The sequence below is a fragment of the Xiphophorus maculatus genome, chromosome 2, assembly GCF_002775205.1.
Source record: "Xiphophorus maculatus strain JP 163 A chromosome 2, X_maculatus-5.0-male, whole genome shotgun sequence".
Taxonomy (NCBI): Eukaryota; Metazoa; Chordata; class Actinopteri; order Cyprinodontiformes; family Poeciliidae; genus Xiphophorus; species Xiphophorus maculatus.
The window spans coordinates 25,262,409-25,289,627 of NC_036444.1; the positions used below are offsets into that span (position 1 = coordinate 25,262,409).

Below are 27,219 nucleotides of genomic sequence, written 5' to 3' on the forward strand. Positions count from 1 at the left end.
ATATGAACTTTATATCACATTACAATGTATTCCCTAATCAAAAGCAAACCTGGATTATTGATTTGATTCTTTCATGCATGTTTGAGAAATCCTTGAATCTCTCATGGCAACCATTCAGTTGTGCAAAACTCCTGGTTGGACCTAGCTCCGCCTTCGAGGACAAAGCTCCTCCTCAGAGAAGCAGTTTCCAAGATTTTACATTACAGCGCACCCCTCTGCTCCGAATCCCCAACTCAGCTCCTTCAGACTAGCCAGCAGCAATTAGCAAACACCTGGAGGAACTGCTGAGCACATTATAGGAGCTACTTCTCAGTGAAATGCTGATAAGAAACGTTGAAGGGTTAATAGAGGAGCCATGTTGTGATGACTTCATGAAGGTAGAGTTTCTAAAAAGACAGAGGCCCAATTTCAAGACATTAAATTAGGAAGTGACATTTATTTTAAGTCATATTTGGTATATACATGTTTATAACAACTGAAGTTAACAGTTACTCGTTTATGCTATAAAAGGGCACTATGTGTCAGGAAAACACATAATACTGCCCCTTTAACTGGATTTATTTAGAATAATCTGTGTGCATTAGAGAAAATCCAATATGGATAAACAACTTCTGCACCCAGTTTTTAAAAATCACTGTGGTGTTAATACATCAGTCTGGGGGAAAAGAATGGCTTGAATAAAATATCAAAAGCCCAAAATGAATGACACTCATACCCCATGATGAGAGAATGTAAACCTCTGACCACAGCCGCGTGAGTTAATGCGGTCAAAATGTTTCTCCAAAGGCAAAGGTTTCTGTAGAGTCAATTCTGTTAGGAATATCTGTCGAAAACAAAAAATAAAGAAGAATGAGACTTGACATTATTGCCTATATTTGCCACTCACCTTCCACTCCTCTACTTTGGCATTGACAGCTGCCATGATTGGGTCATTCTCTTCAGTCATGCTTTGAATCTTTTCTGTCAGCTCTCTAACCTGCACATAAAAAACACAAAGCCTTGCTTGAGTTTGGTGCACAGAAACATTAGATTATCTACTTCAAAACAAACAGGACAGATCTAACACAGCAACTTTTCTTTGATAATATTACTCACACTCTTTGACCCTCCAAAAGAATGATAAATGATACCGCGTAACTCATCTCAGCATGGAAACATATTTTGCAAACCACCCACCGATTCAGAGTGGGATCAAAACACGGACATAAAAAAAAAAAAAACCCACACACACGCAAGCAGTGGAGCGAGAGCGGGCTTTTACTTGAAGCTTCGTGTGATCCCTTTCTTTCCTGAGCTGGTCCATAATTGAGTCAGTCTGCTGTACAACGATCTTCATCTTGTTGTACTCATCTGTCATCTTCTCCATCTCTTTCACAGACTCCTCCAGGCTTCTCTGCAGCTGCACGTTCTGTGTCTTCAGGTGTGCATTTTCATCCTCTGCTCGCTGTTGGACGCAAAATAACAACGATAAATTAGAACAATGAATGAATATCTCAACTTTTAACACATGTTGCGCACATTAGGAGCCGACAGCCATAAAAGAAGGAGTTGTAAAAGATGATTTGTTTAAAAGTATATAAAAAAGTCAGTAGGATATGCTAATGTATCTCATTTAGTACGTGAGGTTTCCATGAACCTGCAGGTCGTCCAGGCACTGATAGAGCTGTCGGTTGGCCAGGCTGAGCTTCCTCTGAATCTCAGCGCCGTCATCTCTGGAGGTGAGCGGCTCCTTCTGCTCCAGCTCTCCACGGTAGAACTCCACGTCCTGCTGGAACTGCTCATTCTGCCATGGCACAAGAAAGGCAGGAACAGCTTTAAGGAAGAATAACGACCAGACATAAATAAAAAAACAGTTGTTTTTTTTTTAGAAAATTGCTTTGGACTTTTCAGCCATTGTCAGTCACGGAACTTTGGGACAATTTAGATACGAACATCAATGTGTTTGAAAAAGATACGTGATCACAACTAATCTATCATATGCCTTTTTTGCCTTCTGTGGGGTGTGTTACCTTAACTGTCAATCAATCAATCAAATTTTATTTGCATAGCACCTTTCAGCAACAAGGCATTTCAAAGTGCTTTACAACACAACTGTGTATTTTAACGATTGTTAAAAGACTGACAAAAATAAATTATTATATTGGGTGCACCTTTAGTAGGAACAGTTTTAGAATTATGTCTTTCATATTAGCACCATGTCAGAGGAGCCATGTTGAATTTGTTCTGATTTGGTCTTTTTGCAGAAATATTCAGAAGAAATCATTCTTTTGGTCGGAAGTCTTATGTACAAGTTTGGACAATTGTTCCCTCTGGTGTTGGGAACAATCGTCAAAAACAAAAGACAAATGTTTTTGACAATTCCAAAGAGTAAAAATCCACGTCCCCGTGGAAATAATATGCTGTTTTTGCAACCGGCAGAAGTTGATTGGCATCTTAAAAGCTCAAATAATACCTGAACTACGACCCCAAATCCCAAAGTTCAACGGCCACACAGATTTAAAATAATAATAATAGTAATTTAAAAAATAGTGGCAAAAGCAATTGAGTGCTTGCCAACAACTGATGATGTCATCCATCACATGTTACTGTGGAATATCGTCTTTACTACCAAAAAACTGACCGGTTAGCATGTCATGACAGTCCTGAGACCGTCGTACAGTGAATGACTGTTTGAAGATGCTTGGATGACATGAGTAACAACAATGAATAAGAGTATTTTTGAACTGAATACTTCTACTACATTAACAGACACAGAATGGGCTATTTTGTTGTAAAGTGTGTAACAGAATCAAATTCTCCATTCTTAACTTTGATCTAATTTTACGTCACTACAGTTCCTACATTTCTTACCTTCCTCTTAGATTTTTTCAACTGTCCATTGGAAGATAAACAGACAAAAGAAAGAATAGAACAAACGAAGAAGATTTGAAATCAGGCAGAAATGAGAGCAGGTGAGACCAGGTGAGGACAGAGGAGAATGAAAGGGAAAGATGGATGGAGCTGATGTCTTCCCAGCGGTTCCGTACCTCTCTTTTTAACTTTTTCACTTCGTCCTCAGCCTCCTCCAGTCGCACAATCAGCTAGGACAAGGAAACACATAACAAAATGTGCAGATACATTTCTATCACATAATTCAACACAGTTAGCTTAGCTAGCAAGGCTATGTCTTATATGAGAAGTATTCAGTGCAGGGTGCCTAAATGCTTAAAGCAAACAATGACTAATCTGATTACCTCAAAGAGGAAATTAAGATTTGCAATACCAAGTGTTTTTTTTTCTAAAGATTTAATCCTTTGTTATTGGAATTTACCAACACATAATCCATATACGGTTCACTAATAATCCCTGTAGTATTTTTTAAAAGACAAACCAAAAAATTGTGTATGGAAACTAAACAGGAAGGTTACCCAAAGACTCCTGCGGTGGTGTAAAACGTGCAGGTACTGTGGGTGGCACTCATACCTCTTCATTGGTTTTCTTCTCCTTGCCCATGTCTTTCCTTAACTGGGTCAATTCCTTCTCCCGTTGCTCCAGCTGGGCCTCGAGCTGCCGAATCTCATCCCTAAGAAAGCGGCTATCTGGCCCAGTGCCGAGCTCCTGAGACGTATGGATCGGAAACGAGACAGAGAGAAGAAGAAGAGGGAGAATAAAAGAAGAAGAAAAAACAACCCCCACCTTAGTCTCTCATCACCTTCTTCTGTTTACAGAGCCAACGTGCGGCTCAGCTGTGATTGTTAAAGTCCTCAAACGAGGATTCATTTCTTTGCGAAAACAAAGGATTGCAAATTCTCCTAAAGCCAAAAAAAAAAATAATAATAGTAACTCAGTTTCAGTTCATTCAAAACAAGAAGTAAATGCTAAGACTGTGCATGGAATTAGCAGGTAATCTTCTTAGGTGCTCTCCTGCAGTGATCACAACAACCAATCCTGGTGTAGCCAAGATTACATTGTGTGATTGGCTGAAAGGTTTGGCCTTGATGGCGGAAGTGAAGAGGCAGAAAAAGTGGTTTCAGGTCAGACCCACGACAGAGGGGTCACCAGTGCCATCTGTAAGTATTCACACCCCTCTGGCTGTTTACATTTTGTCACATTAAAAACCACAAACTCTGACGTGTTTCCCTGAATAGAGCAACCAGTTAAATCAGATTAATTGTGATGAATCGACAATTGAAATAATCGTTATATAGTTTAGTACTCTTTAAATGAAATATGCAAACTCAAAAAAAGATAATTTGCTAAAAGAGCTGTGTACTGTACAAAAAAATACATACATTTTGCATTAAGATTATAAAAAGCCCAAGTGCAATAGTTAAGCTTCATCCAGGTGAAATTCTGTAAAAAGCAAATTTCTTATTAAGCATATTACACTATGCAAATATTAATCGGTTAATCAAAATAAGAGTCAACAGACTAGCCCTACACTGTATTGATGTAAAGTCAAGCAGAAAAGGCAGAGCTGTTCACATGTACAAATGATCAAATGCTCACTAAAGAATATGTTGCTATTTTTTAGGCAATAAAATATTTATTTTATTATTTAAAACATGTAAATGTAATTGTTTATTTTTGGTGTATTTCTAATAGTGAATACATCAAACTTAAGTTGTTTAATGAAAAATCTGCAAAATGTGCCAATTTTTAAATCGACTAATAGTAAGGATATTTGACTAATCAAATAATCGTTAGTTGCAGCCCTAATACAGATATGTTCAAACGTGACTAACATCGGTATATACTGATGCCGATACCCAAATATCGCGCATCCCTACCTGAAATACACAATTGCTCCACAGCCTTACCTTGCGCTCTTGTTCCAGCCTGGACACTTTTGCACGAAGTTCATTTTCTAGATAACAAATGGAGCAAGGAGAGAAAAAAAAAGAACACTATAAACATGCTGTTTTCATAAAAAATTGGTTTTTCCATCAAACGGCGCGTGCTTACGAACCGGTTTTGACGTGCTGTACACCGATATCATCGATGAAGCTTTCATGGAGCTTAACCTCGCGCTCTTTCATCTAACAGGTGGAGACAGAGACTGAAGAGCTCAAACCAACCAACATCCATCACTTCTGTGATGGATGCTGATGACAACCATCACTAGCTGCACTATAAACTATGAAATTTTCTTCCTTCTTCAAACATAAATCATGCCTATGAGCTAGCGAGCAGATGTGCACAGGAGAGAGCAGAGTGTAGAAACAACAAAACCTGACACCTTTAGCAGGGCCTGACCCACTTGGAGGACACGGATAATGTTCTCCTTGGCTTTATCCTTCACCTCCCATTCTTTTGTCTGCATGGAAAATATGATTTAGTCGGAAAGATTTTCAACAGTGCAGTCAGCTAAACTAATAATAACAGTGATGGAGTACATCTCTTGCAGTTGAAAACGGTGAGAGATTAAACCAAATATATATTTATATATATATATACAGTACAGACCAAAGGTTTGGACACACCTTTTAATTCAATGAGTTTCCTTTACTTTCATGACTATTGACATTGTAGATTCACACTGAAGGCATCAAAACTATGAATAACACATGTGGAAATATGCACTAAACAAAAAAATGTAAAACAACTGAAAATACCCCTTATATTCTAGTTTCTTCAAAGTAACAACCTTTTGCTGTGATTACTGCTTTGCACACACTCTGCATTTTCTTGATGAGCTTCAACAGGTCGTCACCTGAAATGGTTTTCACTTCACAGGTGTGTCCTGTCAGGTTAATAAGTGGGATTTATTGCCTTATAAATAGTCATGAAAATAAAGAAAACCCATTGAATTAGAAGGTGTGTCCAAACTTTTGGTCTGTACTGTATATATATAGTATATACTGTGTATATATATATATATATATATATATATATATATATATATATATATATATATATATATATATACAGTATATAGTATATACTGTATATATATATATATATATGTGTATATATATATATATATATATATATATATATATATATATATATATATATATATATATATATATATATATATACACATGTAGAAGGTTATAGCTGCATAGACATTTTTCCTTCGACTAATCAAAGATCAGTAAAGATGCTCAGATTTTATTGCTGAGCTGCTGTGTCAAATGTAAGAACTATCCAGCAAGCGGCTCTGAAACTGTATAATGTTAAAAGAATAACAATATATATATTTTAGAACAAAATCAAGACAACTTGATATACATGCACCATCTGTCACTCAAACTCAATCAGGCAAAACATTATGACCATAACTCTGGGTGATAAGTGTCAACACAAGATTTCTCTGTGGAAAATAGTCAGAACTACAGCACAAAACTATATTATCTCCAGATATTATGAAACTGTACATATTAAAAATAAATTTAAAGAAATTTGACTTCACATGATGGCCATATGCTGCCCTGAAATTTCCTCTGTCTCTTTAAGAAACTCCTACCCTTTTAGACCCCCCCGCCCCTTCCGCATGTCATCACAACAATGCTTCTCCATGATGCCAATTACAACCAATTTCTGAGTGTAGAGCTGGGAAGTAGCTGGCATGATGTGCTCAGTAGAATGGCAGCTCCAGCAGGTGTTAGTCAATTGCTGCTACTGCTAGTCTGGAGGAGCTGTGTGGGGGAGGCACGGGGAAAGGCTGCGCTGTTGGGTAGGAGCTCGGGTGGGGAATGAAGCTCCAAAGAGGAGCTTAGGGTAAATACAGAAAAGTAAATACAGAAAAGTCAAGGATTTATCAAACATGCCAAAGCAACATTCTATGTAAGCTTTTGATGAGGGAATAACGCTAAGACATAAATGTTTTTTTTAAATATTTCCCTACGGCCAAACCTCCTGGGCCATTTTTGGATTTTCAGGAGGTGGTCAGGTAACAGCGAGGGGATATAGATAGATTGTCGTCTATTGGCATGTTGTCTGTTAGACCGTTTTATATCGAACCATTGTATATCAGAGTATTGTCTATCGAATCATTGTATATCAGAATGTTTTCTATTCAATTGTTATATATCAGAGTGTTGTCTTTTGAATCACTGTCTACCAGACTGGACCACACAGGCCAGTCCTTGCTCTCTAAGTAAATCATGACCCGGGGAGCCATGACTCTATCAGTCCACTACCATTCCTTCTTTTAACCCATTTTGATAGACATCAACAGGGCCTGTATGGCTTTAGGAAGGCATGTCTTACAGATTTTACTGTCGAACACTCTACTGCATTGATTACATAGGTTAGGATTTACCCTAATCCCCTGTCAACTTTGCTAGAATCTACATCATGTGTTGGCGTCAGAGGAAGTGAAGAATTTATCCAACATCCAGAGAGTTTGAATATTGTGTGAAAACAGTTCGATACATTTACTCTACTGGATACATTAATAACGTGATGATGATTTGATTCAACCACCACGGACCAAAACAGTCCTTAACTCTGGCTAAGTCGTCTTTTGGCTTTCATCAAACGCTCAAATTGTTACACTTGCCCATTTATCCACTTTGTAACACAAAGTGTGGGGAAAAAAAAGTTCACTTGCTGCCCAGTTTATCCCATAAACAGGGTTCATGATGAAGTCATAACTGCCGTTACTTCACTCATCAGATGTCATAATGTTATGCCTGGTCTGTGCATGGATTCAATTCAATTCAATTCAATTCAATTCAAGTTGTATAGATGAAAATGTTTTGTCCCTCACACTTTCCTGTTTTTTGTTAAACTTAAATGTTTCAAACCACTAAAGAAATTTTAAGATCAAACCATTCTGGCCTTATGTGAAAAAACACCATTCCTTAAAGTAAGGAATTAATTGTCAACTTACCTGGAATAGAAGAGTTTAACTTCACCAGGTGGTTACTGCTAAATGTGTCAAATCAGTATATCACATCTATAGAACCTATCTGACAACACGAAGGAGGCTAAGACATCTCAAAAAAACAACACATCGTGCCTCAATCTATGGAAAAACAGGAACAAATGAGAAATAAGTCATTGAAATCTATCAGTTTTTCCAAGCTGAAAAAACAATCTTGACCAAAGCGAAGACAAAGGCCTCTCATATTTACCAGAAAAAAACCCACTTAGATGAACCCAAAGATGTCTGGGAAATCATCATTCTGCGTAATGAAGAAACAAAGGCAGAACTTTGTGGGAGTAATGCATTCCATTATATCTGCTCTAAAATTAGAACAACACATCAGAAAAAGAGCATTATATTGAGTTCATTCAGGCATGGTGGTGGCAGTGTGATGGTCAGGAACTTATGTGCTACTTCAGGACCTGGAGGGCTTGCCATTACTGACGGAGGCATGAATTCTGTTCTCTATCAGACAGTCTTGAAAAATATGCATCAGTCTGTGATCTTCAGCCCAACCACATTTAGGTTAGGAAGCAGGACAGTGATCCAAAGCTTGGCAACAAGTCCATGCCTAAATGCACAAAGGAACTGAAACTTCTGGAGTAGCCTACACAGTCTGGACTAAAATCAAATTGAGGTGCTTTGGAATGACCTTAAACAAGATAGTTAATGCTTAAAAACTCTTCAATGTAAATAAAATAAAACAATTCGACGAAGAAGAGAGAGCCAAAATACCTCCATAGCGATACAAATGACTCATTGCTGAGTTTCACAAACAATTGATGGCAGTTGTTGCCAAGGGTGACATATTGTTTTTTGGGAAACGTTTTGGTTTGTAAACGGTTGCTCATAATTGTTTAGGTTGCGTCATTGCCCTCATTTTTTAAAAACTTTCCGACAGTTATGATGCGCAACTGTGGCGACAAAGTCTGCTTTTTTTATTATTATTCTACAACCGGTAGCAGCTGATTAGCATCTTAAAATCTCTTCTACCTGAGCTATGACCACCAATGATGAGGAGCGACAAAAGCAAATAAGGTGGAATAGCAGTGCTTGCCAACAACTAATGGTGTCATCCTGGACATATTGTTACTGCTGTCTGGAAATTGAGATGTTAAAATGTCATGACAGTCATGCGACTGTCATACATCAAGACTTTAGACAGAGGCATCTCAGGATTTGTTGCGAGACTGACTGTTACCAGAGATCCTTCCTACTCACAGAATCACATCCACAACACTGAAGATACTTAGATGATCTAAGTTGAGACAAAATTTCATTTCATTTCAGAAAACATAAGGTGCTTCTGAATTGAACAGCATAAGCAATTAGGACTAGGAGGGAATACATTTCTTAGAAGGAGCCAGGTTAGATCGGATTGCTTTCACCCTTATTAATCAGAACTATAATTTAAGAGCTTATTTTTAATTTCTGCTGCTTGGTGATCTGAAACATTCAAGTGTGACAAACGTGGAAAAAAAGAAGAAAATTGCGAGGACATATTTTTCAGTGCTTTGATTCCTCAAGCATGCGTTTTAAAATCAAGAAGGTAGAGAACACTGAGCACGTCAATATTATGTAAAATATAAACCATAAATAATTACCGCAACAAAAATGTGGAAGACTTCATCCAGTTCGTCTTTTTCACATTCATCAAGAGTCTTTGGATCAATTTTCAACACTTTATCCCATATGAGACCCGACGGCGGCATTTTGAACAAGGGATGTTTTTACAGATTCGGTTAATTAATGTAGTTAGTTAGCTTACTGCGACAGAGCGCCTTCACTTGATTATATCGTCAATAATACATTATTACGGTTTTCAGTGGCTTTATATAGGGAAACAAAAACAACTCTACTCATTGTTAAGAATGAACCGTACAGCATTTATATTCCACAGCCTTGATTTAAAGACGTATTCAAAGCACTTAGTTGAATTCAGTGGGGCACGTCAGACTTGACGGAAGCAAACCTGAGGTACACAGGTGGGGTAGAGTAGCAGCAAACATGTATCCTGAAAGGTCCATGTTGTCAAGCTCTGGCTGCTGCTAGGTTACGGCTCACACAACAGCTACTTGAAAATAAAACAAACACGAACCGTGAGCTTTTGGTGGAAAGAAAAGAAAAGTAAGCGCAACCTGGTGGACAGCGCGAGCGTCTAACATTAAAGCAAATCAAGGCATTTTAATGCGGTTCTGGTCGCGCGGATGCTTTAAAACGTCCAACCAGCCACTGACTCTTTTTTCCCTTTAGCTCGGCTAATGTTTAACTTGCGCGCTCACCTCTGCACCGGAAGGGATAGCTGCGGTGCGTTTAAGCTAGTTGGTATAAATGAAATACTGTAAAACTCCCGAGTCTTCTGTGCCGTCCTGAATTTTTATGATAAGTTTGACTGAAGCTCGTGTCTCTGCTCTTGCATTTCCTCGGTAAGGCAGAACTAAACTATTACACTTCCACCATTTCCAGTCTTTTTAAGAGTAGTAGAAACCTAATTAGCATTGCCCGCTAAAGTAGCTAACGCAACGGGACATTAGCGAACCTGACATTTTCACGATACTCGACACTTTGTGGTGTGAAGTCTTTCAAAAAATAATGACAGCGTCATTTCTCGTTTAATTAAGCAACGTGTGCTGCTAATGAGTGACCTAAAGTGTCTGCTATTTTGTTGGGCTTGACAGCACAGGTGTGGTTTGATTACTGTTTACACGAAAGACTTAATTTCCCTACAAGTTCTCGACACTGAGATGTAGTAAATCTGTCCTTGTTTTCAACAGTGTAATCCTCTAATAAGATCATAGCACATAGCAACATTAGTAAGGTAAAGAATTGTACTTCTGACATGCTAATATCTCAATATCCAGGAAACAGAGACAAGATTTCTCAGTAAATATTGTCTCCGATGTGATATGTAGGCAACTTTGGGATTTGGAATCATAGATAAGGTATCATGTAAGCTTTTAAGTTGCTAATCATCTTCATGGTTGTAAAAACAATGTTTTTTTGGGGGGGTTTTTTGCCACAGTTACGCGTCATAGTAACTGTTCTAAAGTAAAAAAAAAAAAAAAAAGTAAATGCAAAAATCCTCCTAGCTCCACAACATCCAAATAATTGTCAGAGAAAACAATGGTTAAAAAAAAATAAAATAAAAATATGAGCATAGCAACGTGCTGCCGCAATCCTAGAATCAATAAACATAGAGTTTTCGTATGATTTGGTATTACTTGGGCATTAAATATGTGTTATTAATTACCTCCAATACATTTGTGTTTATGTTTGTAAAAGGTTTAGTTTGGTAGGATACTTCATTAATAACCCAAAAAATAAAACATTTTCTTTGAAGGTCTTACTTTTAAAACTTATGAGTAGATTTTGTTGTCTTGGAATTTGTAGTCAGCCAGTGTTGCACCAAATAAAAACTCCCTGCTGTTCTTACATTTAATAATTTCAAACCTTCTTTGTTTGTTGGTTGGTTGGTTTGTTTGCTCTCTTGCACAGTGACCCATGACGGCTTGGGTCAGCTATGGCTGTTGTGTCATGGAAGGAGATGTTGCTTCTGACTGGGCTGGTGATGGGATGTTACTGGAACAGTCTGGCATGCGGCTTTGTGTTTGACGACGTCTCGGCTATCCTCGACAACAAGGACCTCCGGCCCTCCACGCCTCTGCGCAACCTGTTCCTCAATGACTTTTGGGGAACGCCAATGGCCGAGGCAAGTATCTGTTAAAGGTCTACCTCCAGCATACTGAATATTGGTTAATTTATCGAACGCTGCATCCCTTCGCAGCATCATATTTTGCTTAAGTTTCAGTTTTGAATTGTAAAATGTCTACAGGAGAGGAGCCACAAGTCTTACAGACCACTGACGGTGCTCACGTTCCGACTCAACTACCTCTTCAGTGAACTCAGTGCGGCTTCCTATCACCTGCTCAACATCGTTCTGCATGGAGTCGTCTGCATGCTTTTCCTGCGGGTTTGCCGACTGTTCCTGGACAAGACTTTTAGCTTGCTTGCTGCGCTGCTCTTTGCCGTGCACCCCATCCACACGGAGGCCGTAAGTTTGGATTGTGTTTAGTGGGGAATTTAAAAAAATGCATGCACTGTTGGATATTGAAGAAAACAGCTTGGGGGATTCTGAAGTCAACTTACTCAGAGGTCTGGGTATCGTTTTTGAAATGCCTGAAAATAGTCAGTTGGACATATGGACTAATCTTGTGACCAAATATAACTTACTGGAAGTAGGACTGTCAAAATAAAAAAATTTCTGGACAATAAATTGTCCAAGAAATTATTGCCATAAATTTTAATATAGTCATTTTGAGACCATTTTCAGCTAATATAATAACAATGGCATATTACAGTTTCAGTATGTAACTGGCCGTCCACCACCAATCCTCTACTGTGTCCATCTGGACCATCCAGGGTTGCACAGCAGTCATCAGTGAACAAGTTTGTTTGAAAATTAATCTTCATGTATGGCTGGGCCCACTGTGACTGTTTCTGCTTGTGAGCTCTGGTTAGGGGAGGCTAATAGTAGGTTGATGCACCACAAGCCTCTGGAGGATCCTCCACCTTCAGGTTCCAGAGGCTCCAGCAGCTTCAAATAACTGTTTGCTGCTTTGTAAGGGCATTTTAACAGCTGCTCTCTTAATCCGATGAATTTGTCTAACAGAAACCTTCCTCATTCTGCTTTTATCTGTACAAACCCATCTTTGTTCTGAATCAGCCACAAATCTCTTCACAGTATGATAACGCTCCAGTTTTTGTTAAATATCTAATGTTTTCATACCTTGTCATACGGCACTACACTAGGGTTAGACCTGAGACCTACACTACCTGATGATTTTCATCAGCAGAGATCTTTTCTCTTTCCCATATTGCTTGAAACCTGTGGCCTGCTTAATAAAGTGGAACATCCTTCTTAAGTAGATTTCCTTTAATTGAGCTCAGCAGACAAACTAATCAACCAGCTCTCTGAAATTAATGATAGTGATTCAAAGAGCCCTGACACACAATGCCATCTATACATTTAATAGCAAAACAAAAAATTTAATCTTTATGACACTTAAATCCAATTTGCATAATAATTTAGAACACAGTGTAGTGAAAACAAATATCCTGTTTACTTTTGAAACAACTTATTTAAGAAAAACTTTAAAAGGTTAATTGGTTTCTCTAAAAATTCTCCCAAGGTCTGATTGTGTGTGTGGATGGTTGTTTATCCTGCCTGTCTCTGTGTTGCCCTGCGATGTACTGGCGACCTGTCCAGGGTGAACCCCGCCTCTTGCCTGAAACGTTCGCTGGAGATAGACACCAGCGAATGTTCATAATATCCAGAGTAATTATGCTCTGAATATCTTGTTCTTTGAGCAAATAGCCTATTTTTGATCTTCTATGCTCCAGTTAACTATTAGTCAATTACTAAATTTGAGAATGATATTTCAATTGTTGAATGAATTGTTTCAGCCCTAGTTTAAAATAAATGTAATTTGTTTACGCTGTCTTTTCCTTTTGTCAGTCCCATAATTTGAACAAAAATCTCTGGACCGTTTGATTAGAAAAATTATTTTCTAAAATACAATTCAATTCGGAATCGAATTGTGACCATAAATATCGGCATTGATTCTCTAGACACTGAAAAATGTGCTCTCTACTGTTCAGTTATTGAACCACTTCACTGTGGTGGGCACCGTTTTGCTTTTTGTTTCTTGTTTTTATTTACGCATACTTTCTAATACGGCACCAGATACCACAGCTGTTGTTGAACTGGATGTCATCTGCCCCCCTGACGCACATCCCGCCGCTCGGCCCCGAGTCTTCTTCCCGGCCCGTTCCAATCCGCGCAGCGCCTCTCAGACATCTTGAATGGAAACAATTTGCCTCACAAATGAGGCCTCAAAGTTGCTCCAACGGATGCCCTTTGCGTTATCGCCGTCTGGAATCTCTTTCTGAACAGATCATTTGTTTGGCTGCAACGTTCCAAGTACTGAAGGTCCCTTCATGATAAGTGCGCACAAAGAGGCCTTGTCCTGCCTCCTCACTGTTCTCTGCTGATGACTTTTTGAATGGAGTTTTTTTTTTTTTTCTGAATCTCCCAAGAATCTTCAAATCCAAATTGTTTTAGTATTCTCCTTAAAATCTCCAAAAGTGGCTTGAGGGCGAAGAATGCAATTGAAAAGCAGTTTGCAGATGCTCACTCAGAGGAGGGGTAAATTGGGTCTGGGTAATTCTGTGTAATTGAGCTAACCATGTTCAACTTGTCTTCTGTTCAGCTGGGTTAGCTTTGATGAACTGATTAGATATATGAGAGCTTCCTAGAAGTTGAATGCCTCTGCTTTTTTTTTTGTTCTTCTTTCCTTCCTTTGCTAATTGACAAATAGGTCAGTCCTGTGAACAGAGCATGTGCTCCGTTTGAATGTTGTCTCTAATCCTTTTAGTCAGAGGCCGCAGCCCTCCCCTTAATGCCTGTGCGTGTGTGTTCTTAAGGGCTGCGGACCGCAAAATAATAGGCTCTTAATTTGCAAAGCTCTTTTTGGAATCACGTGTGGAACCTTATGAGAGGTTTTAGGGCTGGGCTGGTTTGGAATGAAATAAGGCTTCGGGATGGAACGGAGAATGTTGTTTCTTCCACACGAGGGCAGTCATCATTTACCCAAGTGACAGACGTTGCTGTCAGAGAGGCTCTTTTAAAAGACGAACTATATCTGCTGAGGTGATTTACCTGAGAGCTTTTGTTTCCACAGCTGGATTGGACGGCTCAGATCAGCGGTACTCCGGCTTCCCGCTGTTGTAGATAACTCCAGTTTTCAACGCTCCCGAAGACGCAGTGTTATTCCGTGTATTAGGTATCCCGCTGTGGAATGTGTCACCTCACTTCTGTCAATGAGTTTCAGGATATATTGCTAAATGGCTTGTTATGAAACCTGGGAGTCGTAGTGAATCATTTTTTGCTCTTAAGTTAAACAGAATTCAGCTTCCCAGAGAAAAGACTTTTAGCAGGAAATGCAGCAATTCTGTGTGAGGCTTCTTTGCTTGGTAATTAGTGTGGTTTGCAGAAGGTGTGCAGAAAAAATATCTTAATTCTGCTCTCAGAGTCTTATCAAATATATCCTCTGGCTCAGAGCCAGCTTTTTTTTTAATGTCTTTAGTGTTTTTCAGTCAGTGGCTGCTGCCTCCATAGATGCCTCTAAATAAAACTTATGTTTCTGTGTTATGCAACATCTGGTTTCAACCATAAGACGTTAGTTCGAAGCAGTCTTCTCTTTATGCGCACAGCATAAGGGTAGCATTTGCTCACTGTTTCCACCACCTCCATCTCGACACACTTCAGAACTGCAGAGAGAATAAAACCCACCGTCCTGAGAAAGTTTGCAATCGATTGTTCAAATTCTACTCACACCTTATTAACTGTTTTAGATTTTGTCATGTTAAAACAAGAGAGGCACCAATATAAAAATTTGTGGGGATATAAGGGTGCAACTAACAATTACTTTAGAAATTGATTTTTCTGATGATTAATCGGATGAAGAAAAATGACACATTCTGCAAATTTTTCATTTAACCACTAAAGCCTTTTTTTATAAATTATATATTAGAAATGTACTATATTAATATAAACAAATCATTAAAATCTTTTTAAATAGGAAAATAAACATTTTATTGCCTAAGAGTTAATAACATGGCATTTCATTAGTGAATTTGACCCACGTGAAGCTAAAACTATCGTCAGTTGAGGAGTTTTGGCTTAAAACATATTCACAGACAAAAGTGTTTTTAACTTGTATGCAAAATATGTATATATTTTTGTGCAGTTTTTTGCTTATTTACTGCTCTGAATTGGTTTTTTCACCAAATGGCCTTTTTTGGAGTCTGTATACTCTAATTAATGATTAATCATTAGTTGTCAATTATTTCATTAATCGATTAGTTGAGATTAATCCGATTAGCGGTTTATTCTTTATGCAAACGTGTGCCAAAGCAGATATGGCAGCAGTGTTTTGAGTGGTTTCTTTTTTTTTTTTTTCTCCGAAGAGTTTTTGCGGTGCTAGTGGCTCGTATTTTTTCCACAGTAGGCAGACAGGAAGGAGGGTGAGGAGAGGGGGGAAGACATGTGGCAAAGGTCGTCGGGACCCGAACCCGCGACGTCGGCGTCAAGGACTAAGGCCTCCAAACGTGGGGCGCGCTAACCCCCTGCGCCACCACAGCACGCCCCATTGAGTGGTTTCTTGTTGTGGAACAGCTTTGCTTTTTTTTTTTTTTTTTTTTTTTATGAAAGTAAAAATGAGCCCGACTCTCCGGTGAGAGTTGGACTCCGCCAGGGCTGCCCTTTGTCACCGATTCTGTTCATCACTTTCATGGACAGAATTTCTAGGCGCAGCCAAGGTGTTGAGGGGATCCGATTTGGTGGCCTTAGGATCTCATCTCTGCTTTTCGCAGACGATGTGGTCCTTTTGGCTTCATCAGATCGTGATCTGCAGCTCTCGCTGGAGCGGTTCGCAGCCGAGTGTGAAGCGGCCGGGATGGGGATCAGTGCCTCCAAATCCGAGGCCATGGTCTTGAGCCGGAAAAGGGTAGAGTGCCTTCTCCGGGTCAGGGGGGTGTCCTGCCCCAAGTGGAGGAGTTCAAGTATCTCGGGATCTTGTTCACGAATGGGGGAAGAAGGGAGCGGGAGATCGACAGGCGGATTGGCGCAGCGTCTGCCGTCAAGCGGGCGCTGTACCGGTCCGTCGTGGTGAAGAGAGAGCTAAGCCAAAAAGCGAAGCTCTCGATTTACCGGTCGATCTACGTTCCCACCCTCATCTATGGTCATGAGCTTTGGGTCATGACCGAAAGAACGAGATCGCGGATACAAGCGGCCGAAATGGGTTTTCTCCGTAGGGTGGCTGGGCTCTCCCTTAGAGATAGGGTGAGAAGCTCAGTCATCCGGGAGGGACTAAGAGTAGAGCTGCTGCTCCTTCACATCGAGAGGAGCCAGTTGAGGTGGCTTGGGCATCTGGTCAGGATGCCTCCTGGACGCCTCCCTGGTGAGGTGTTCCGGGCACATCCCACCGGGTGGAGGCCCCGGGGAAGACCCAGGACACGCTGGAGAGACTATGTCTCTCGGCTGGCCTGGGAACGTCTCGGGATTCCCCCGGAAGAGCTGGAAGAAGTGGCCGGGGAGAGGGAAGTCTGGGCCTCCCTTCTGAAGCTGCTACCCCCGCGACCCGACCTCGGATAAGCGGAAGAAGATGGATGGATGGATGGATGGATGGATGGATGAAGTAAAAATGAAAGTAACTAGGTCATGTCTTGACAGTTTACTTTTTAGTACTGAAATGTCTTGAGGTGTCAACAATAATACAATTCCATTTTTTGGTGTTGTGCTGCTTTCCCAAAAATCAATCAAGAAACACTGAATACAAAGAAAACACTGTTCACAGCAAGTTTATCCTGAGTCAAAAAATGTTAACTCAGAAATTTCCATGCTTTTTTTTCTGGAAAATTTCTTGGATTAATTTAAAAGTATTTGAGGTTTTTTTTCTAAGCAAATTTTTTGACTTTTCAAATTCAGAAATTTCCTAGTTCTTTGTATAAAACTTTTTTTTAGATTAATCTTGAAATGTTAGTGTTTTTCTAGTTAATTTTCAACTTTTCAAACCTAGAAACTTTCTTGTTTTTCTAGAATATTGCCCAAATATCAAACTTGTTTTTTCTAGAGAGAAATTTACTCAACCCCCTTTATTTGAATTTTAAAATTTTTCTAACTACAGTGTCATTGTACTATCAAATTCAAGTCGGGACTTCAAAGTGTTGATTTTGCTTTCAACTCTAGGATTTAAAGGAACTCAGTGTTTCAGCAGGTTTGCAGTTTTCAGGAAGTTTGTTCAGATTAGAGGAGCATGAAAACTGAATGCTGAATCTCCATGTTTGGTTCTGACGCTGAGCTCCAGATTGTCTCCTCGGTTGTGTGTTGAGTCAAACAGAAGCTTTGAAAGCTTTTTTGGCCCTTTGTGTTTGCGGCTGATAATATGGATGTTGAATTTTCCAACAATAATTAAATAGTCATAATCAACGCATATCGCAGGTAGAAGATCACTGAATTCAATGAAAAAAATTGGCCATATCTTTTGGGGGTTTATATAGGGTTAGAAGCAGAACTTGTGGGTTTTTACCTCAATTCCCAGATATTCATATTTTTCTAAAAATGTTGTCTTAACATCCTACATCTCAGTGGTCTCAAACACCCCATGCCTGTGGCTCCTATACTGTTGCTGAACTATGGATATTAATATTCTTGTTCATAAAACGCCTTTTACTTTCTATTCAGGTGACTGGTGTTGTTGGTAGAGCGGAGCTCCTTTCTTCAATTTTCCTCTTGGCTGCTTTCCTGGCATACACAAAATCAACTAGTACAGACCACTCCATTGGTAAGTCACATGGACAGAAAATTCTTTAACGTTTCCTAACTTTAATTTTTTTTTTTTAAGAATTTTCTGTGAACTTTCTTTGTTTTTTCTTTCAAAAACCAATTTCCTTTATCCTTATTAGATTATCCTTTTTGATGATCGAACACATTTTTCTATCTAACAAAGATAACTAGACTAAAGACAAAAAACACTCTGTGTTTATCTACCCATGTAAACACAGAATCTTCTCAAATCCCCATTTTCGTTGAAGTTTTCTTTTCTTTTTTTTTAATTACCTTAGTGGTCATTTTAATAAGAAGCTATCCATATCAACCTGGCCTTTTGTGAAAATGTAAAATTTCACTTGGCCAATAGAAATCCTTTTCTCCTCTTTTGGAGCCAGTCAGAGGTGGACTTCCTGATGTGTTTTGGATGTTGTTCTGGGTTCTCGTCTTATCTGCTGATTTATTTGTTGACATGAGAAAGATCTGTATTTTTTCCATTTGTGTTGAACGGTTCTCACTATTCTTTGCATTAATGGTTTTGGCAACCAAACTAATTGATGCCAGTGAATTTGTTCATCATCTGTTCTTGTTCTTGTATTGTTATAGACTGGTACCATTTTGAGATCTTTTAGCCTACTTCATGATGTAAGACAGGTTCTGTTTTGTGTTTTTGTGATTCTACAGGTCACTCAGCAATCACGAAGAAACGTAGTTTTTGGTGTTTAATTCAGTTTTCCAAAGAATTCACCCAATAATAATTAATTGCTGGTTGTAAATATGTGAAAGGCACTGTTTTACATGAGGATTCGAAAATACTTTTTGTATTTGCTCAGTTTATTCTTGTCTTGTGTTAAAATTTGTTTGATGATTGGAAACGTTGAAGTGAAACAACATACAAAGACATTATGTATATTATTGAGACCACATGTTTGCTACTACCAAGAATCCAGCTGACACTTCATGGGTAGAATGGGTGGATAATTTGACCAGTCATCACAATGTTTGTGGTTCCTACCGCAGGGTCTCTGTATTCTATAGAATCTGTCTACATGACAGCAAACCCCAAATCGCTCACATTAACAGGTGCCTTTAGGGGAAGTTGCTGGCTTTTTCAGCATGGAGGGAACACATTTTACAGAGCGTTTCGAGTTTGAACATAGCTCTGATTTTCCTTGGGTCATAAACTTTCCAATGAAATGTTAGTCTTTTTCTAAAGAATGCCCCCTTTTTATTGCTTATGTTCGCCTACATTTCAAGTAAACACGTATTTGACAACATGTCGTGTTAAAGAAGAGATCCCGAGGGACTAGTAGGTTAAAGACACTTGAATATTTTTTTTTCCATTGTTCAGGTCTGGAGGCTACATCAGGGGTTATGGATGAAATGTACTCAAGAACCAGAATTATCTAGGCTGGCCATGTAGGACATACTTTGTTTTTTAAATTCGCTCATTTTTCCCACAATGTCAATATTTATCAATATTTTTTTTTTTTTTTTATTTTAACTGTGCCGTTGGATAGCCTTATAAATACAATGTTTGTAAGAATATTTTGTTTTTTCAAATCTCCGTTTTTGTTGAAGTTTTTATAAATAACTGTTTTTTGGGTATAGAGCAGAGTTTTTGTGTAATACACTTAAAGATGTAATAGTTTTGCCAGATGTTCGGCGATGTGTGGAATAGGCCTGAGATGGCATTGGAAGACTTCCTCTGCCAAAATGATCACCTTCAAGTTTTCCTCCAATTAGCAGGTTTTCCATATGAGCAAGTCGGATTCTTTCTGAAAAAAAAAAAAAGTTTTATGGTCAAACACGGCAAAGATTCCAGCAATAAAAGACTCAAATTATGGCAAAATATTTCCTGGAACAATCAGTTATTTGGTTTATGGGGAAATCACTGTTTCACTCAGGAAAACCTGTGGAGGTTTGTTCACTTCAATTTAAACACTGCGTTTTGTCTAATTGCTCTAAATATGTTTGATGACTTGAAGCAATACAGGTTTTTCCTCACCACTGTGTGTAAACTTCGGACTGGAACTGGCTATCGGGTACAAACGCAGAGCAATTATCTTAAAGGGCACTTTACAGAAACCTGATACGAAAGCTACTCACTTCTTGATTTATTTAAACAAAAGAAACTCAGACACCAAATTTTATATACAGTCAAGTGATCTCGTTGTCTCAAATGTTTGTTCTTTCTTCCTCTTTTTTTTTTTTTCCCCAGTGTGGCCCCCCATTGCTCTGACTGTAGTTCTGGTGGCTGCAGCAACGCTGTGCAAGGAGCAGGGGATCACCGTGGTCGGCATCTGCTGTGTCTATGAAGTGTTTGTTGCACAAGGGGTAGGGCTCTACAGACACCTTGGTCTTGTTCGTTACAGTTGATCGCATACAGAATGTTTGTGATCAACTCTTGGAGCACAAAGAGGCTTTCTTAGATAAACATGAGGAATTTGTGGAAAAGAAAAAAACAAATTTTCTGTCTCAGACCAGTATAACTGTTCTCAGTGTTCCACTTCTAGTAAAAGGTTAAACCACGTTTTACCTCTCTCTGGACCTTTAGAACATTCATATATTAGGATATTGTAATAAATAATAAATAACAAATGCTGTTGTGCGGTATGTAAAGGGGAACTCTTATGTAAAATCCACTTTTTTGAGCTCTACATTTTGTCATAATGTTATTCCCTCATTAAAAACATACCTGGAGGGTTGCCTTGGTTCTTTCTTTCCTTTTTTGGAAATCCTCTTATGCTCCCATGGCAACCATTTAGCTGTGCAAAATGCCTTGGTGGCCCTATCACCACCTTTAATACGAAACTCCTCCTCTGAGCTGCAGTTTCCAAATTTCCGAACTTCTGCCTCACAGAGCCACAACTCTCCCACTCAGCTTCTTTAGACTAGCCAGCAGCAAATAGCAAACACCTGGTGGAACTGAGCTGAGCTGCTTCTTAGAGTAACGGCTGTTAGAAACGTTGTCAAAGAGTTAATAGAGTTTCAGAAAGAGCAGGAGTTTTTAAAGAGACAGAGGCCCAATTCAAGGCGTTAAATTACAAAGACAAATTTCTTTTAAGTCATACTTGATGTACAGTACAGACCAAAAGTTTGGACACACCTTCTAATTCAATGGGTTTTCTTTATTTTCATGACTATTTATAAGGCAAGAAATCCCACTTATTAACCTGACAGGGCACACCTATGAAGTGAAAACCATTTCAGGTGACGACCTCTTGAAGCTCATCAAGAAAATGCAGAGTGTGTGCAAAGCAGTAATCACAGCAAAAGGTTGCTACTTTGAAGAAACTAGAATATAAGGGGTATTTTCAGTTGTTTTACACTTTTTTGTTTAGTGCATATTTCCACATGTTATTCATAGTTTTGATGCCTTCAGTGTGAATCTACAATGTCAATAGTCATGAAAATAAAGGAAACTCATTGAATTAAAAGGTGTGTCCAAACTTTTGGTCTGTACTGTACATATAAAGTGTTTTTATAACTACTGAAGGTAACGTAGGTATAAGATTGTGTGATGAAATGGCAGTATGTGCCTGTAAAACACAGAACACTGCCCTTAAAGTGGAATGAAACCCAGTGTAAAAACATAACCCAAACAAATTTAGAAAAATTACAAAGTGGGCAGTGCCAGTTGGTCAGGACGATCAACTTAGCCAATTAGCAACTTTGTCACTATATTTAATGATTTTTTCTTTTTTTAGAGCCCTCTATTGACTATTTGTCAAAATGAGCGACAAGTAGCAAATCTAGCGACCTTTTCATGTGTTATTGGAGACTTTGGCTATGGCGTATGAAAGCACCAGTCGTTGTGCAGTAACTGGTCTGAGCGAGCAGTGACTGCTGTCCTGAGCCGCTTTCCAAGCCTTGTAGCATTATCTTAGGAAGTTTACATGAAAATGTCCCAATTGGCATTGTAACAAAAGATAACACACCCGTAAGGTTCAATTTACAGTTTATCTACAAAAAGAGTTGATTTGGTGTTTAATTGCTCTTTAAAATGACTTTGAAGTTGACTTGACTCCTATTATTTCTTCTCTTTGCCATTCATAGTTTACTCTGCCCATGATGCTGGACACTGTGCGACAAGTCCTGCAGGGTAAAGACGGTTTCCCGTACGCGGTCCTGCAGACTCTGCTGAAGCTCATCGTCCTCGTCATCAGCACCCTGCTGCTCGTCATCGTCAGGGTCCAGGTCATCCAGTCCCAGTTGCCTGTATTCACCAGGTAGGCCGACCTCATAACTACATGCACAGAGTCAGGAAATGATTACATGAATCAACATTGTGTGACTTAGAATAAAAAATCCCTTCCTTTGTTTCACATTAGTCAAACTTTGAGGAGAGTGAATAAATTATAATGTGCTACGTGGGTGATGCATCTTTACCAAAGATATTCAAACGGTAAATGTCAGTGTAATAAAATTTTAACCATTATTTGCTTGCTAATGGAGTTCAGCATTATGCAAACACAGTTCACTGATGTGGTTCATGATTTAATTGCGACTGCATTATGGTTTACAGAAGTTTTTTGTTTATTTCAATAAATCGACCATCCTAATGTGGTTTCTGAGTATTTCACTTAATGCATGTCGCTAATGGGTCTGTGTTTTTATTGTGTTTTATAATTATTTTTTATTTCTTTTTTCTATCCATCTGCTTTTTTGTACCTGCATGGTTGTAATCAGGGTTGCAGTAGGAGTCTGCCTATCAATTTTTTTTATTTTTTTTTAAATTTGTTTTTTAAATTTCCTTTATTTAACCAGGTAAACCCCGTTGAGATCTAGATCTCATTTTCAAGAGGGACCTGGGCAAACAAATTTGCAATAACATTAAATATCACATGCATATTTTATGATCCACTGAGTTTTTTCCACTTTAAGAACTTTTTTTATAACATCCTAAAAAATGTGTCTGACATAATCTATTAAAACCAAGTGTGACTTTTAGCAGTCTGTATTAAAATATTTCCTGCTTCAAGTTATGTCACCTGGCAGCAGGTGACAGATAAAAGAGTGGCCTTCAACCTTCTAGATCTCTGCGTATTGTCTGAAGGTCTCCTTTGAGCACTTTTTTTGCATATTAATAAAAAATGGCTTTGAACTGTATAAGCAATATGATGGCAAATTTCATATAATCTTAAGCCATAACTTGTTAAAACCTCTGTAAATCTTTTATACCGTTAACTAGCCCACGAATGATAAAGCTGCACAAAGTCAACTGTAGGATCCAGGATTCTCTTGAGTATATTCACAGCCATCCAACATACTGAGGGCTGCGTTTCAACTTTATGTTTGAAAAATATCAACAGCGCATTGATCCAGAAAGTACATCTGCATACACTCCCTTGTAAAAGTGTTTTACAATCATGCTCCTCATGGCCTGCAGGGCAGACCGCCCAGCATGTTTCAGCCGTGTAAGTATGCCAAGACACCTGATTCAACAGCTTATCGTCAAGTTCTACAGAAGCCCGTTAATAATCCACCAATTTAAAGCAGGTGCACTCAAGCAGGGAAACATTTAAATGCTGTACACCAGTGAATCCTGGTGATTAGGATGGTGAAACCCTTTAGTGCAATACAAGCTCCTCAACCTGCTCTGTTAGACTCCTAAATAAAAATCTTGTCTGAAAGTGTGTGCATTATAGACAGTTTGCATGTCATTGTTAACATCTGGAAATTTCACACATGCACACAATGGTGGAGGGCTGAAAGACAATTCTTTTACTTGCCATCCAAAGTCACGCCACCATAGTAGAACAGTTCCGCTATCAAAATGACAATTGAAGATATAGGTATTATGAATTTAATACCTATAAAATTAAATTCATAATACCTATTATGCATTCATTTTCAGCAAAGGAAAAATAATGCAGAAAAAACATTGAACAGCTCAAAACCACTTGTTTTTTTCCCTCACTCTGTGTCAGTGATGCTACACGTAGACTTGTTGCAATAGCGATTGACTCACAACAGCTCCACTAATATGTCAGGATTCGACACAAAAAAACAGGCAAACATATCCCCCACAAAGAACAGAACATTCTTTACATTGTAATGTTTTCAAGCTTTGTTTATTTTGCGATTATTAATAAGTAACTGCCTAAATACAGTGGTGAATGATTAGATAATTTAAACACCTACTCTACTGAGGTGACACACCGACTGTCAGGGAGTTGGTGTGTGGATTGAAATTTTATTTAAAACTGAACTGAAACGCACCAAAATCCGTATCACATCTACATATGAAGTTTGTCAAAGTCAAGCTAGCATATCTGAGCTACTTCTCTCTACCTCACCGTCACGTTTTCATTTAAATACTGTGGACATTTAAGATGTAGCTGGATCTAAATTAGCTAATTACTAATTTAAAGCCAGTTTAGAGGCATACACTGAAGAGGGTTGCCAGACTGTTTCCAGTGTCAAAGTAGGAAGGCCACATTTGTGTTGTGGTAAAATGAAGTGCTACTATGAATGCAGATTTATCTGTCTAAGGTCCGTTAGGGTCCAACTCCACAGCACTGAGGGTCTGTAGAGTGTTAAAGCTAAGGTGCAGGATGCGGTCACTGCATGTTGCGTAATAATCTTTGTCATGTGTAATGAAAATAGTTTAATCTTTTAAAAATAGCCACACGAAATCCTGCAGCATTTGTCACCTGTTAATTATGGGTGCAGCTGATATTCACTGTGGCATGAGTAAGATAATTTAACTTATGGAAGTTTATAAGCCAATCCCACACACTATCAAAATCAATTAGTCCCATAATCCATCAAAACGTAGTCGAAAGATAATTTTTTTCTCCTTCACACTGAACAATTCTTCTTCTGCCTTCAAAGACGCAGAGGAGATTGCTGCATTCTGCTTTTATATAGGATCAATCCAGGATAAAAAAAAGTTTCAACAAAGAATTACGAGATAAATCAACATGAGTGAGTAATTGAAGCAATAAAGGAGTAACATTAAAAATAATAAAAAATATATGCTGGTCCAATACCAGATCATTTCACCCCCAATCCAATTGCATGATAACCTCTAGTGCTCAAGCCAGAGTACTAATGTCAAATTAGCTGCCCTGCAGTCCTTGACTGTTTTATAAAATATATCTGCAGAGGAAGAAATCACACACAATTGTGCCTTCAAAATGCAAAATTTCTCATTTATTTGTAAGATTTACAATTTATAATGTCACAAAGTTTCTCTCTTTCTCAAGCATTGGTTTAGAATCTAGTGATAAATCACAAATGGTTGTCTCAAAAGATTTCACACAGCATCACATGAATGAGTCACATTTTATTTACTTTCTGTCACCACAGATTGGGTTGACAACCTGAGGAATGGAAGACAGTTGTCGTCTGTAACGTAAACATTTGATTGGGGGAGTGATAGCAGCATGAACTGTGTGAATACAACAAAACAACATTCTCCAATACTCCAAATGGATTACATTATTGTTGAAGGCTATTTGCAAAACCAACTTTGCTGAAGAAATACTCAAACATCAAAGATACCACATCGCTTCTTTCCACAACTCTAGGCTGAAAGGAGAAATTTTTTGTCTAAACTATCACATTTTAATCCAAAGTTTATACGTCTCTTTGAAGGCTAATGAAAGAACTTTGTGATTTAGGTTTGACTCCATCTGTATTTGAATCTAGGATGGGAAAGGTCTTGGAAAAAATGGAGGAAGGACGAATGATATGTTTCAGACTACATTGATAAGCAACTCTAAGGCGGACCAACAAAGTAAACTCTGGTCTGACTACAAACTTAGGTTTATGTGAACTCTGGTATGGTTTGAATACATATGTGGATGCCAAGTGGACCGGAGATAGCACTATAAGCAGGAGTGTATCAATTAGCACTTCAGAGAGAAATAGCTTTTAATCTTTTCCGAAAGATAAGAGGAATCCTACAACCACTAAAATCGGATGCCTGGTCTAACACACCTGCATCAGGTGCTAGATCATTATGCTGTAGAGCCAGATAAAAAAACAGGGGATGTAATTCAGCCTGTGTCAGAACAGGGACACATCTAAAATAACCACAACAGACTCTTAAGGACTTTAAGAGTAGTTGTCCAGCTTTTAACAAGGAAGAGAAACCACCTCGTGATTTGTAACTGTTTCACTTTGAAAATGTCAAACATCTAATCATTCTGTTGAATAAATAAGGGTTTACATTGCATTTTTAGCATACTAATCGATAGCTATAGAAACATCATTTGATGCGTACTGAATATCATCTTAATTTTGTTGAGGTTACGTAAGTGTTGAACCAAGATACTTGAACATTGGTCAATGAAAGAGTTACTGATAATTTATTTATCACTCCAATGTTGGTTGAAGAACTAAAAATCTCAGATAGCTTTCTGAGGTAACTTAATGAAAATACAGTTGATATCACAATAAAACATAAGATACAACCGAACTATCTTTTAAATTTTTTTATTTAAAGGTGAAAAGGAAAAAAGCCACAAAATGGTTTAGTCCATCACCGGATCTCAGTTGGATTTAGTTTCATTTAATCTTGTTTCAGACCACCGCAAATGCACTCAAACACCAAATCATGCATCAGTTCACAGTGGCTTCAGTAAAGGTCCAGTATAGTTTCATCAGCTGTTTTTATGAAACATAATAAAAAGGCAACTTGTCGAGTATCTGAATTAAACCCACCGTTTATAGAAGTAATTTAGAGCGATATCTTCTAGGTAAAGATATATACACTCTACGACCTCCTCAAAACATTCAGTGTAAATGTTAATAGTTGTGCAGCCTGAAGTATTTGTTGAAGGTCATCTATTTTTAAATGGTCTGCACAAGATTCTACCTAATGACATTTGAGCATGAAGATAAAATTCCAGGTAATTAGCTGGGTTAGACTAATCCTCTGGCTGTAATCCTAAAGATGACTCCAGATTGTCTGCTAGAATATCTGCCACAGAGCCATAACAGTTTGTCCAGCATACGCAGCTTA

General features: G+C 38.4%; 2 protein-coding genes across 7 annotated transcripts in view; one reads left to right on the forward strand and one right to left on the reverse strand.

Annotated features, from left to right (window-relative positions):
• cep290 (centrosomal protein 290) overlaps positions 1-10,105 on the reverse strand; it is a 69,592-nt gene extending 59,487 nt beyond the window's left edge. For 2 of the 6 annotated variants that reach the window (XM_023348799.1, XM_023348795.1), the window contains exons 1-9: positions 9,460-10,100; positions 5,219-5,296; positions 4,949-5,018; positions 4,800-4,846; positions 3,463-3,597; positions 3,027-3,080; positions 1,637-1,783; positions 1,262-1,444; positions 887-976 (exon numbers count right to left, since the gene is read on the reverse strand). In XM_023348799.1, coding sequence (XP_023204567.1) covers positions 887-976; positions 1,262-1,444; positions 1,637-1,783; positions 3,027-3,080; positions 3,463-3,597; positions 4,800-4,846; positions 4,949-5,018; positions 5,219-5,296; positions 9,460-9,567 — 912 coding nt within the window. In that variant the 5' untranslated portion in view covers positions 9,568-10,100. The other 4 variants (XM_023348811.1, XM_023348818.1, XM_023348805.1 and 1 more) reach the window with 4 other exon arrangements.
• Positions 10,106-10,155: 50 nt separating this feature from the next.
• tmtc3 (transmembrane and tetratricopeptide repeat containing 3) overlaps positions 10,156-27,219 on the forward strand; it is a 34,069-nt gene continuing 17,005 nt past the window's right edge. The window contains exons 1-6 of the mRNA XM_005813381.2: positions 10,156-10,281; positions 11,351-11,564; positions 11,688-11,906; positions 18,159-18,258; positions 20,464-20,579; positions 22,302-22,474. Of these exons, the coding sequence (XP_005813438.1) occupies positions 11,376-11,564; positions 11,688-11,906; positions 18,159-18,258; positions 20,464-20,579; positions 22,302-22,474 (797 nt within the window). The 5' untranslated portion in view covers positions 10,156-10,281; positions 11,351-11,375. The remainder of the gene's footprint in view (positions 10,282-11,350; positions 11,565-11,687; positions 11,907-18,158; positions 18,259-20,463; positions 20,580-22,301; positions 22,475-27,219) is intronic.